The sequence below is a fragment of the Sinocyclocheilus anshuiensis genome, unplaced genomic scaffold (genome assembly GCF_001515605.1).
Source record: "Sinocyclocheilus anshuiensis isolate Anshui unplaced genomic scaffold, SAMN03320099.WGS_v1.1 scaffold2241, whole genome shotgun sequence".
NCBI lineage: Eukaryota > Metazoa > Chordata > Actinopteri > Cypriniformes > Cyprinidae > Sinocyclocheilus > Sinocyclocheilus anshuiensis.
In genome coordinates, this window is record NW_015551114.1 from 19,999 (window position 1) to 33,684 (window position 13,686).

The window sequence follows — 13,686 nt, forward strand, 5'->3', positions numbered from 1 at the left end:
TCTTGGCGTTTAAGACAAATACTCTAATTTACACTGATTAGCTAAGGAAAAAAAAGTGCAAATTTGCTTCCATGAGAGAAACCCCAGAGGACTGAGGCCTGTCATGTGTAATACTCACTGCAGAGCAGATTTTCTGGGAGAAGAGAGAAAGCGTGTGGTTGTTACACAAGAACCTGCGTCCCCTGACACTCTCACACCCACACATTCACTAACAAGTAGCCAGGCCATGATATTATGCCCACACACACTCGCATAGCCTAAAAATACTCTTACACACGTATAAACATGCATGGAGCAAAGAAAACACATGCGTATGTATATACAAACCCTCCTACATATGTTTCTACACCGTATTGTCTCAAAACAAATTGAATTTTGCTCCAGATCGTACTACCCCTTGCCTGCAGGCCTGTTCGTTGAGCGCCCGGACCCAGGCTCTCTGCCAGTGCTCCCTGAACGACTTGAACACAAAAAGCGAGGACAAAAGACCTTTGACGCCCGCTTCAGTGTCACTCCCTGCCCCGTCTCGCCCCAGCCTCAGCCTCAGGAGGGAACCCCACACGCCGCCCGTCAGTGTCTGGTGGGTGAGACTCAAGGGCAGCTGCCACGGGGTCTCCCTCTTGCCCTGGACCCTCGTGCACCACCTAGGGCGAAGCAACGCCAGTGAGAACTGAACGAGCCAGGCTAATACGACCAGCAGCGAGGCGCAGAAGAGCGCCACCTGAACCAGCCAGCTCACGTCCTGGAAAGTCGTCATCTCCCTAATCACTGTTCACTTAAGTCTCATGTTTATGAAAGGTTGAAAATCTTGACTCACGAAGGTTGGAACTCTGGGGAAAGGGAGAGAGAGACAGAGAGTAAGTCGAGTGGAAAAAGACAGGATGAAGGGATATACAGCCATGCAGCAAAGACAAAACATGTTAACAACATCTTATAGGAACAGTGAGATCTTAAAGGGACAGTTGAAAATTCTTGAGTCAACTTCATGTTGTTCCGAACCTGTAAGGGGCCATTCATACAGAATGCTTCTTGCTTTTAAAAATGCGAAACGCGAGACAGGGGAGACAGTAAAAACACAAGGTCCAGAGATGCGTTTTTATCATGCCATCATGCATGAGATACTGTAAAAAGACACGAGACATGAGCACGTCCGTTTAGCATGTTAATGTAGAAAAACAACCGAAAAGGAAAACACAGTGGAACGCAAAAATGTGTTTGTGAACAGCCCCTAAGATCTTTTTTTCTTTTACAAAAAGAGATGTTAGAGAGCATGTTTGGGAGTCACTGATAGCAGGGATGGTTCACGTAGAGACACAGAGCAGTGGAAAGAAAAAAAGGCAAGGTCTCAAGAAAAATGTGAACTTTTCTTTTTAACTTGAGCACCTCTCGCTATTGTCAAATATGTGCATCTAGTGCATGATTAAATAGAAAAACAATGCAAAGTTGAATGCAAAAACGTATTCTGTGTGAATAGCCCCTCTCTTGATTGCTGTTCTCTTTTTATGTTCCAAGGAAAAAAGAAAGTCATATGTGTTTGGAACAACATAAGGGTGAAAATAATGACAAAATGTACATTTTTTTGGTGAACTGTACTTTTAACAAGAGGTCAGATTCATGAAAATCAGCTATGGTTTCTTTACTATTTACATATATATAATATACTTGGCAAATGTTTTCCTACCAAACAATTCAGAAGTAAGGCCAGCTTACCTAAAAATTATGGTATTTATTTCATAACACCACACTTATTGCTGCTGTATTTGTTTACTGTGCTGTAAAATCGTAAAAAACGTATGTATATGTATGTGTATGTATGCATGTACACACACACACACACACACACACCGTATGTATATGTATGTGTATATGCATATGCACACACACACACACACACACACACGACAGTGGTCTAATTTTATTGCACAATAATGACTGTAGTTACTACTTTAACCATTTGCTCCCAAACTAAGGTTACCATAGTAACCTTTTTGCAAAGGTTGCAAAGACGTGTTCTTATCAAAGAGATTTACAATGTTTCGTGTTAGTATTATCACCTGTGCTTAAAAGTTTAAGCAGTCAAGCAAACTGACTAAGCATTTCGGTGAAAGTGTGACATTGAATGCATGTCCTGAAACCGGAGAAGTGCACAACTTCTTCCAGAAAACTCAGATCGGTTGCAGAGTCTAGTCCTGTGTGAAGCCTGTCTCATACAAACCCGTTCCGATTCTGTCACATTACTTACAGTCCAGGGTGTTCTGGGTCAGTGCAGCACTGCAACGTCGAAATAGCTCATCATGACCCATCTAGCGATTCATTTCAATTCCCTTCTTCTTGACAGCTAATCTAAGCTTGTATGCAATAATGGCGTTCATATCAAATTATGCATGTTTACGTCTCCCTCACTGGTCATCATTCGAAAAGCTGTGTTTCAAAGCCTAGTGAGCTGCCTAACTAGACAGCATTTTTGGGCAACTGACTCGGAACGAGCCTACAGTGAACAAAAATGCTGGACGCGCATATATGACGCCGAATGTATATCCAGTATTTAACAAAAAAAACAGAAAGGAAATATTACCGATCAGACGAGAAACACCGTCTTTGGACGCTGACTAGCTACAGATCACCAGCTCAATGGCTACATCATGTCTTCGTAATTTCAGCACCAGTCTTCAGGTCCGAGCATCTTCTACGATCAAACCTGAGTTGATCGGTACATGGCCTCCGTTTCGTGAATCTTTAGCGTGCTACATAAAACCACACATTTATAATATCCTGCGCTGTCAACTCAAGAGAAAATGTGCCCCCTCCCACCGACGGTGTCGGATGGTCTGTAATGGCAATGCGCAGGAACAGAACAGTCGAGCTGTCAAATAGTGTAGCAACACAAACACACACCGCGTACGCGCTGCACGTATTTAAAGAGACACGCACACCCGCTTGAGCTGCCGAAACTGCGCATGCGCAGTGCGCACATTCACTGCCTGCGCGGTGCGCGCCACAAAGCGCACTCGCTGTCGCTGATGTTTATGAGGATTCACATTATGTCATAAACATAAGAATGTTATGTTCCATTTGTCATCACTTTTATGATACAAGTATCCATTTATTTTGCGTTTTGGGCTAATGTTTCTACTTCTATATTAGCCAACTTCTGTATTAGCCAAAATTGTGTTCTTTGGTTACTCTCTTCATATTACATTAGTATTATTTTATTAATATTCTAGCAAAATTTTACATTCATAATGTACATTTTCAAACATAATATGAATATAAACACATTTGATAAATATATAATATATATTCAATTATTTATATTTTCAAGAAAGATGGTGATATATAGATACATATTTGTATTCTTAAAAAAATTCAAAGTCAGCTTGTAATAATCTTCTATATGTAATACTTATAAAATTGTATTAAAAATATATAATTTTATAAAATACTTACTTAACTACAATCATATAATATATTATATATACACACATATAATAATATATTATTGTTTTAATATGCTTGAATTTATTTCATTGTATTGTAATGTATTCATTTTCATGTTTTGTAACCATCTTATAATATTTTGTGTATTGTCTTTATGCTTGTAAATCACTTGTGTTCACTGTTGTAAAAAACATAGGGTTATTATATGATATTATAAGAGAGTGAGCATAAATGTCATATCCCTGTTCCAATGTCTTGTCTGAGTTCTTGTAATACATGTTTAATCAAATATAAGATTACAGCATTGCATTTTTCAGCCTTTATTCCTTAACTAAGATGTATGAGCTTAATACCATTTTTAAGGCAAATATTAAAATGTATGGCTATGTTAAAAAGAATATTTTTAAAAAGACAAATAATAGTAATAATAATAACACGACTTAATGTTGTTGTCATTTGGTATTTCTAAAAAATTAGAGTAATTGTAAATTGTAAGAGTAACGTAATTGTTAATTTGAGCGACAGAATCAGGATGTTTCTACCTTTTGAAGTCTATGGTTTCTACACTGAAAATGAGACCTTTAACGTACTATTAATTTTGTTTCCGGTTGTGTTACGTCTGTGCAAAGGTTCGACTGCAAACAAGATGATAGCAAATATATTTACGTATTTCTCTGATAAAAGACCTACCTGATCACTACCGCGTGTTTAGCAGTATTACGCTTCGAAGCTTTTACTGTCGTACCAACAGTTTATGAGAGTATAATAAGCAGGTTGTTTAATATACCCAGTCAGCGGTCGGATTATGTTGACGGAAGTAGACGTGGAGTTTGTGATGAGATCAGAGCCAAACCTATACAGTAAACTGATACATCTATCTCATTTTGACGTCAAAGAAGCTTACGAGTAACTAGTAACTCATAACCTGAACCGGTGCTTATTTGGCCAGGATTCTTTTTATCGCTTGACTGTAATTTACCCGAGCTTATGAAAATCTAGCTGTCATCATAAAGCCAATGAACTGCCCTTCATTGATTCGGTACTTTTGTATAAAAACGGTTCGGTCGATTAGAAAACAAGCAAATTGTCATTTATGCACGCGATTTCATTCAGCGATGTCTACAGTCATGTGGTCTGTAGCTGCATTTGAAATGTAATCCAATTTTTGTCAGCCTCGAAGAAACTTAAGCCAATGACAGCTCCACTATGGATATGCAACACAAAAGTTTTAAATGTTGCTGACAGGAATCGAACGCTGTTTTCAATTAGATTTATCCACATATAACTGATATATAGTACAGTAGATACCGTATATTGTATTTTTATGTCGTGTTAGTCCATGGAGAAGATGTCTCCAGTTCCTGCTCTTCCTCTTATCATCAACTGTTGTATGTCTGCACTTGGGTGCATTGCAACAATCAAACTGATTCCTGCTTTTAAGGATCATTTCATATCTGCCAGACTCTATGGCATGGACCTAAATAAAGCCATAAAGAAAGAGGTGTACGTGGTTGATTTTTACATCAAACATATGAATTGCAATTTGATGTTTGGAACCTGAATTTAACTCCTTTCTCTTTTCCTTATTAACCAGGCCTGAATCGCAAGGTGTAATCAGTGGCACAGTCTTCCTCATAATTCTCTTCCTCTTCATCCCTGTCCCCTTCCTCCAGTGCTTTATGGGAGAGCAGTGTCAACGGTTCCCTCACAACGAGGTGAGTTAATCATCCCTTAATGATAAAACAATAAACACATTTCAAGAATTCACCACTTACACTACTGTTCTGTTTGGGTTCAGTTTCTTTAAGGAACTTAAATTAAAGTGGCATTAAATGAAAAGTGACAATAGAGACATTTATGTTACAAAAGCTTAAAATATCATGTCAAAAAATATTAATCATCACAATTGTTTCAACATTGATAATAAGAAATGTTTCTTGAGCAGCAAATCAGTATATTATGAATATTATAGTATATCATTTTATTCTGAAGGATCATGTGACACTCAAGACTGTCACTGATCACAGGAATAAATTATATTTTAAGTAGTGCTGGGCGATGATTAATCGCGATTAATTGCATCCAAAATAAAAGTTAGCATAAAGTAAAACATTAATATGTATCGTAAAATACTATTATAAAATAAGTGTTTTCTATTTTAACTTAAAAATAAAATAAAATGTAATTTGTGTAATGGCAAAGCTGCCCTTACTCAATAAAATCATTTCTTTAAAAAAACAAACAAACAAAAAAAAAAAAAAAATATATATATATATATATATATAAAATATCAATATAAATAATATAAATATGAAATAATGTAATATAAAAATATCAGTCATAACTATGGCATTTGTGCATATGTCCATGTAGTTTGTGCAGCTGATTGGTGCTTTGTTGGCCATCTGCTGCATGATATTCCTGGGCTTTGCTGATGATGTTCTGAATCTGCGATGGAGACACAAGCTGCTGCTGCCCACTATGGCCTCCCTGCCTCTACTCATGGTCTACTTCACTAACTTTGGCAACACTCTCATCGTCGTGCCCAAACCTTTCCGTGTCCTGCTGGGGATGCATCTGGACTTGGGTGAGTTTGACAGTCTGCTTAAATGTCTGGTGCTCTAGATTTGATTGTATTGCCCTCTTGTTTGATATGTGCAGTATGATTGTCGCTATTCTCAGCATTTTTATACAATGTGTTTCAGGCATTCTGTATTATGTATATATGGGAATGCTGGCTGTATTCTGCACAAATGCCATCAACATCTTGGCTGGTATCAATGGCATTGAGTCTGGGCAAGCTCTCTTCATATCTGGCTCCATCATCCTCTTTAATATACTGGAACTCAATGGTGAGCAGAGGGTTTCTATTCAACCTGTTTGATCAAATTTTCCACCTGCTTTCCACATGCATAATTTATACCATTTATATATACACTACTGTTCAAAAGTTTAAAATAATATTTTTATGTTTTTGAAACAAGTCTGTTATGGTCACAAAGGGTGTATTTATTTGATCAGTTAAAAACAGTAAAACAGTACTATTGTGAAATAACTGTTTTTTTTTTTTTATATATATTTTGAATGTAATTTATTCCTGTGATGGCAAAACTCAACTCTCAGAAGTCATTACTCCAGTCTTCAGTGTCACATTATACTTAATTTGTTTAAACCTCTCTGACATTGCTTGATTTTTATTTGAGTAGGTCTGTAGATATATTCTCTAATTTATATTGTTCAATTGATCTTTGATTAATGTTTCTCTTTCAGGAGACTACAGGGATGACCATGTTTTCTCTTTGTACTTCATGATTCCCTTTTTTTTCACCACATTAGCCCTCTTCTACCACAACTGGTTTGTTAAATATATTGCTTTTTGATCATCTTTACTTACTTTAGTTTAAGACGGCCCATTAAAATGCTGAACTGAAGTTTGACAATCAGCACTGATAATAATCTTAACCTCAACCACTCCTATTTTTGAACCTATAATAAACCTTTGAATATCTTTTATCAGGTACCCTTCCTCTGTGTTTGTGGGAGACACTTTCTGTTACTTTGCTGGAATGACGTTTGCAGTGGTTGGGATACTCGGCCACTTCAGTAAGACCATGCTGCTTTTCTTCATCCCCCAAATCATCAACTTCATTTACTCTTTGCCTCAGCTGTTTCACATTATTCCCTGTCCCAGACATCGTCTGCCTAGGTGGGTTATTACACTAACATTTTAAAATCAAGCTATAACAAAGATTCCTTTTTATTTGCAGTAGAATTTATTTTGACAGTCATTGAAAGTTCATTTAATATGTGGGCATTTAAAGTGTTAAACTCTTTGGTTATGAGATGGTTGTGAGATGAGAGCTTGACCTCTAAAACTGATTAATGCAGGTTACAGTCTGACACGGGAAAGCTTGGCATGCCTTTAATCAAATTTAAGATTTGATTAATTTACATGCCTTTTCCATGTGTATAAATCACATTTTCAAAATCAGGCTACCTCATGAATGCAGGTTTTCAAAGACTGTGTAAATTCTTCAAAAGAAACTGATGTTTTGGTGGTTTGAGATAATAAATATTTCTTTCTCAGGTCTCGGGGAGTGCCGTGGCATTTGGAATCCGGTATCATCTTGTGCGTCTGTTCTACGACATCTAGACCACTCAAGCTCCTGAGAGACTTTACAACCTGCTGCTTTCATTTGAAGAACAAACAAAACTGAAACAAAACTGATTGTTGTAAGAATGATAACTATACTGCCTGTCCTCTATAAAGTATGGAATCTTGATACTACACACTGTATTCCAGCTTCTCTGTCTATATATCTGCATGAGATGGGACAGTGTACACATATGCCCTTAACTGTCATTGGGACATGAAAGCTCTGTAGATAATGAACAATGTCTGCGTAAGGATATCTAATTATTTTGGTTGACCTGAAAAGAGGGTTCTATTTTGAAAGATTATGGAAAACAGTTACATTCAGGAATATTTTAGGGAGTTTGAAATTTCTGAGAACATTTCTGAAAGATTACTTGATATATGCAGTTGTATTTGTGTGTGTGTGTGTGTGTGTGTGTGTGACAAATCTAATATTATGCCTTTGACTGATTTAAATAAACCAATGTGACAATGGACCATACTAGCTTCCGGAAAGGAAAAAGTGCTCTATATTTATACTGTTTTATAGATCAATTGTTGTATATTTTATATGTTTTATATTTATATTGTTCTCATGCAGTTTTCAGACCAAAAATCAAACATAACCCAAACATTAATACTAATACAAAGAACTCATTTTTCAATTATTTAGCGTGAGGGTTTTACAGGTTATTATTATATGCCAAGGACTCTCAAATGTGGTGGTCCCTTTCCTACAAATACAAAGGCAGCTGTTAAGTTTAATATATAGCAACCCGTTTATACTGTGACCATAGTAAGTGTGTAGTCTTTTAATAAGAACATTATGTTTGCAAAATTAAATGTTTTTTTTTTATTTGTAATTGTACTAAAATGATAGCAAATTGTTAAAATATTATCTGGAAAACAATTACTTGATATCACAGTTTATACTCTCTCGCGCGCTTTCCTGTGTATTAGAAAAATGTGTTTCGCTTTCTTGAGATTTATTAATATAGCACAATAATTTCGGTGCAATTCCAAAGCAGATTTACATAAAGTAGTGCCATACAGCAAATAGACTAGGGTTGTAAGACACTGAATACAAAGTGCAAATCGAGCTGCGGAACACTTGAGTTTAGGTGTTGGAGGGAATGATAATTGTGATGTACTGCTAGGCTGCAATTTGATTGGCTGAGATTTGAACGCGACGCCGCAAAGGTGAATTCTGATTGGTTTGGTTATTTCATGGGAAAAAAGTAAGGAAATGTTTGATGAAGTATTTGCAAAAGGTGAGTTATTTATCAACATTTTTAAACAACTGCAGACGCATTCCCTCACGAAATGGTGTTCATCGTCTGTTTGATTACGTCTTGAATTGATTTTTCCGTACATTTCTGCCATATGTACATTAACTGACAGTCACCACTGATAAGCTACCACTACATATTGTATTAACTTAATTTGCTGTAAAGTTGTTTTGCAACGATTTGTATCGTGAAAAGCGCTGTACAAATAAACTTGAATTTAATTGAAATATCCTTGAATGAAAACACATTCAATTATTCTCAACCGAAGCCACTAGTCAACAAAATGGAGGCAGAATGTTAACTTGGCTTTTTGTTTTGCTAACCATCTATGTGTCATACTAGGTAACAACGTCGTCTATGATTTAATAAAACTACTAGCTGTACATTTGGTAATTAAGAAGTTTTAATATGTCGGAGGTAATCATTTTGGCGCAGTTCATAGTGTGAATGTGGTTGTTTATCGCCTTTAAAAACAAACTGGCAGCTATGGACAGATAGCTCGAGCTGCGGTGTGCAGAACAAACTTACAGTCATGTTAGATCTCGCATGTGACTTTAGCATGTGTTTCAGAAGACGCGAGGACCACACATTGTGCTTTACATTCAGTGCTGCAGGATGCCGCCGTCGGGTAAACGCGCCCTGCGCAGAGAGGAGCTGCAGCTGGAGCTGGCGTGTGAGTGGGGCTCGTGTCAGGAGACGTTTGACAGGATGCAGGAGTTTTGCCAGCACGTGGAGAAACATTATAAAGCTACCGTGGACAGTGAGACAGACTTACCAGGTGCTTCCACCCTTTGAAAGTGTCAGGTGTCCGTGTTGATGGAAGTGTCTTGTAATGGAAGCATTTCTTTACTTATCTTTCTTGTCTTAAAGGGATAGTTCACTCAAAAATGAACTTTCTCATCATTTATTTAACATCATATTGTTCCAACTTTTTTTATGGAACACAATAGGAAACATTTTGAAGAATATCTGTTGCATGCATTGAAAATGAAAGGTGACTATGGATGTCTCACACTGCGTATGAGTCATATGGACTAGTTCTAATGACTTTCTAACGATTTTGTAAATAAAAACTTGTATAATGAAACTAAAATTAAAATGAAAACTGAAACTGAAAATAAAAGCTAATTCAAAATATAAAACTTCTCAATATAAATAATACTTTAGATTGAAAGTCTCCTCTTGTTGCAATTGTGAGATGTAAAGTTATTGCGTAAAAATTAGTAAAGATTCAATTCTAAGAATAAACATACCATACATTGCAAAATAAATGACAATATAAACAATAGCTTATCAGTTCTGGTATAATGTGTTTTAAAGGGGACTATTAGTGCTGGGGTTGTGCTAGTAACGCATAACATTTCTTATTTCTTCATCTATTCTACGTTCCACCAACTGGCACTGGCACATTTTTATGCATTGTTCAACTGTCTGTATTAATGTTACATCGGTGGAGGATTGTTGAGTGTTGACTTTGAGCCATGGCAGGCGTCTCAGCTCAAGGTTTCTGGCAGTCAGAGTCCCTGTGGCGCTGACTCCATTGGTCTGGTCCATAATCAATACTTGGCTTGCCTGCATGTTTTACAGAAGAGGAGCATAACTGTCTGTGGAGAGACTGTGGCTTCTGCTCAGTGGAAGGAAATGCAGAGCTTCTCAGACACATGTTCTTTCATTGCTACCACACCAAGTTGAAGCAATGGGGTCTTGCTATACTCAAGGGCCACAGTGACATGGGTGCCTGTTCGGTCGGCCTCCATAACCGCAACATTGTGCCTGAGGTCCAAGAGAACTTCCTTTGTCTTTGGGAGCACTGTGAGGTATGGAAGCAATCCCAAGTGTTACTGTATGTGGCTTGTCAAATCAAGTTTATTGAGGTGTGAAGAATAAGTGGAAGAGTTTTTATTCAATTATATGTATTGTGTTTGGCAGTGCTTTCAAAATAAAGTGCTCAGCTGATAAGCGTATTTGTATTCAGATGTCTATGGATAATCCGGAGTGGTTCTACAGACATGTGGAGATGCATGCCCATTGTCTCGAGGCTAATGAAGAGAATGTGTTGTTCTGTGGCTGGAAAGGTAAGAAACAACTTCAAGGCCCCTCCATTGTCCACAACAATATTTGAAAGCCCTATGATTTTTCTAGTTATTTGTAATTTAGTGGAGAAGCATTAATGGTAAGGATTAAAAAAAAAATACAAATTTTACAATTTCTACCTGATGAAATGTGTTAGAGCTAAGCATAAATATAAAAATGTGTGTTCATTATAATATGACTTTTCCAGATCCAGAGATCACACATTTAAAAATAGGCTACCTTATATATTCACTGGGAACCCCAACTCTTCAACAAAAAAACAAAAACAAATCTAAAATAAATGATTGTAGCTTTTTAATGTTTTTAAAAATGGCACTCTAGTAGTTTTTGGCACCTGGTCGAGAACCACTTCATTCATTAGATGCAGCAAGTCAGTTAAGAAATAAACACAGAATCATAAAGAATAGAATAATCAGTTATTATACTTCATAATGTCCAGACTGCTACCTTGTGTTAATGCTAAAATTTAATATTTGTCCGTTTTGTCTGTTCTGGACCTTATTTGTACAACCTATAAGAGTGAACCCCATGGTAGAAGATATTAAGCATCGTAGTTATTTGAATATTCCTGAAAGCTTTCTTTGCTCGTAATGATTTTTAAAGATCTGCACATTTTTTAAATGTTAACTTTTCCTTATTTCTAGACTGCGAGGCCTCTTTCAAGGGCAGGTTTAAGTTGCGAGAGCACATGCGTAGCCACACACAGGAAAAGCTGGTGGCATGTCCGACCTGTGGAGGAATGTTTGCCAACAACACAAAGTTCTTTGACCACATTCGACGGCAAACCTCCATAGAATGTGAGGGGGTTGTGTTTGAGTTTGTACACATGCAGAAACCGCAATAACAGAATCTGAAAACCTTCTGTATTGAACAAATTTGAGACTTTGAATTCTTTTGTTGAACATACCAAAAAAAAAAAAAAGATTAGATTGATTAGTATGGCTCATTGCACCCATTTGTTTGTGTGCGATTGTGACTGTAGGTCAAAGATTTCAGTGTTCTCACTGCTCTAAGCGTTTTGCCACTGAGAGGCTGCTGAGAGACCACATGAGGAACCATGGTATGGGTCTTTTTGTATGTTGAGTGTCATAATGGTTGTACTTTGTTCTGCTGTATTGAAGACTTTATTTCCTTATGATGTTCTTCTCTGTTCTCTGATCAAAGTCAACCATTATAAATGTCCTCTTTGTGATATGACCTGTCCATCACCATCCTCGCTGAGAAACCACATCAAATTTCGTCATTCCAACGAGAAGCCTTACAGCTGTGACTACTGCGAGTACAGGTGAGGTCACTGCATTGCCAAAGACAGTGAGTCATAACCCCTGGGTATTTCTAATCTTTTATTCTGCCATTTCAGACCTGTTTGTCAGAACATGATCTGTCAGATTGTTTGTGTTTGTCTGGTTTTCAGCTGTAAAAACCTGATAGATCTGCGGAAGCATTTAGACACGCACAGCAGTGAGCCAGCGTATCAATGTGACTTTGCAGATTGTGACTACTCCACTCGCTCGCTTTACTCAATCAAGAACCACTACAAGCGCATTCATGAGGTGAGCCAGTCAGAAAATGCCAGCTACATTCATATCTACATATTAGGAGCCAATAAGAAGACATCAATATAAAATAATGAAATATCTTCTTTTGTGTACCACAGAATAATGTAAGTCAGGTTTGGTAAGACATAGCAAATTTTACTTTATTTTATTTTTGGACATGAATATGGCAAATAAAAAAATAGGTCAAGCAAATGGTAATATATAAAATTAGTACATTAACTGTTAATGTTGTTTTACCATTTTTTCCTGATTTCAAATGTAAACAGGAAAATGTAATTTCTGTGAGATTGTTTTTTTTAGCCTGTAATTGATGTAAGAATTGTTTATCATTACAAGAAATAATGTAATAAGGTCCAAGGTTTGATCTATAAAAATAATTTATCTAATCTAGTGATAATCTCTATTACAGCCAGCAACACAATAAATCCACAATAAATGTATAAAATAAAAAGGCAGAATACATTGTCTGGAACAGTGTGAGCAATTAAAATAAAACTTAATGTTCGTCAGAAAGTGAATACAATTCTGCATCATTACATTTGCACTCCTTTTCAGCTCATAGCTTCAGAATAGCTAAAAACGTTAATGTGCTGTTTTGCATTTAGGGAGATTACACTCCTCGCTATAAGTGTCACGTGTGTGAGCAGTGCTTCACCCGGGGGAATAACCTCACTGCCCATTTACGCAAGAAACATCAGTTCAAATGGCCTTCAGGACACCCGAGATTTAGGTTTGAAGTCTTCCTCTTTGACTTTGCTTTTGTTTTCAGAAAGCTCTTGCTAGGTTTGTGTGCAATAAACATTAGATGGTGTATGTGGAAACCTACAATACTGCATTTTTACTATATATATATATTTTTTATTTTTATTTTGTTTTTTTTTATGTTTAAAAATATAGTCAAAAGCAGTAATTTTTGTAATGTGCAGTTTAAAACAACTGTTCTGTTTTAATAATGATTAAATAATTAATAATTATTAAATGTATTTAATAGATTTTATTTCTCTGAAAAGCGGGCTCTTCAGTGTCACATGATCCTTCAAAAATCATTCTAATATGCTTGAATACATTTGCGCTGCTTAATGTTTTATTATTATTAAAAAAAAATGTTTTGTGGAAAACGTTACTTTTTCAGGATTATTTGATGAGTAGGCTTAAAAGAACATAATTTATC

General features: G+C 36.5%; 2 protein-coding genes across 2 annotated transcripts; both read left to right on the forward strand.

Moving 5' to 3' along the window:
• Positions 1-4,047: 4,047 nt before the first annotated feature.
• Positions 4,048-7,381, forward strand: LOC107662994 (UDP-N-acetylglucosamine--dolichyl-phosphate N-acetylglucosaminephosphotransferase-like). The gene is made up of 7 exons (XM_016453130.1): positions 4,048-4,941; positions 5,033-5,153; positions 5,812-6,025; positions 6,144-6,290; positions 6,709-6,793; positions 6,956-7,144; positions 7,327-7,381. The coding sequence occupies exons 1-7, from the start codon at positions 4,778-4,780 to the stop codon at positions 7,379-7,381; spliced, it is 975 nt and encodes a 324-aa protein (XP_016308616.1). The 5' UTR covers positions 4,048-4,777.
• A 1,320-nt stretch (positions 7,382-8,701) lies between these two features.
• LOC107662995 (histone H4 transcription factor-like) lies at positions 8,702-13,298 on the forward strand (the record flags this gene model as incomplete). The annotated part of the gene is made up of 9 exons (XM_016453131.1): positions 8,702-8,844; positions 9,433-9,640; positions 10,450-10,679; positions 10,838-10,937; positions 11,601-11,753; positions 11,939-12,016; positions 12,121-12,241; positions 12,371-12,509; positions 13,121-13,298. Coding segments are annotated over exons 1-9 (1,225 nt in total), but the record flags the coding sequence as incomplete, so codon positions are not given.
• Between the last annotated feature and the right edge of the window lie 388 nt (positions 13,299-13,686).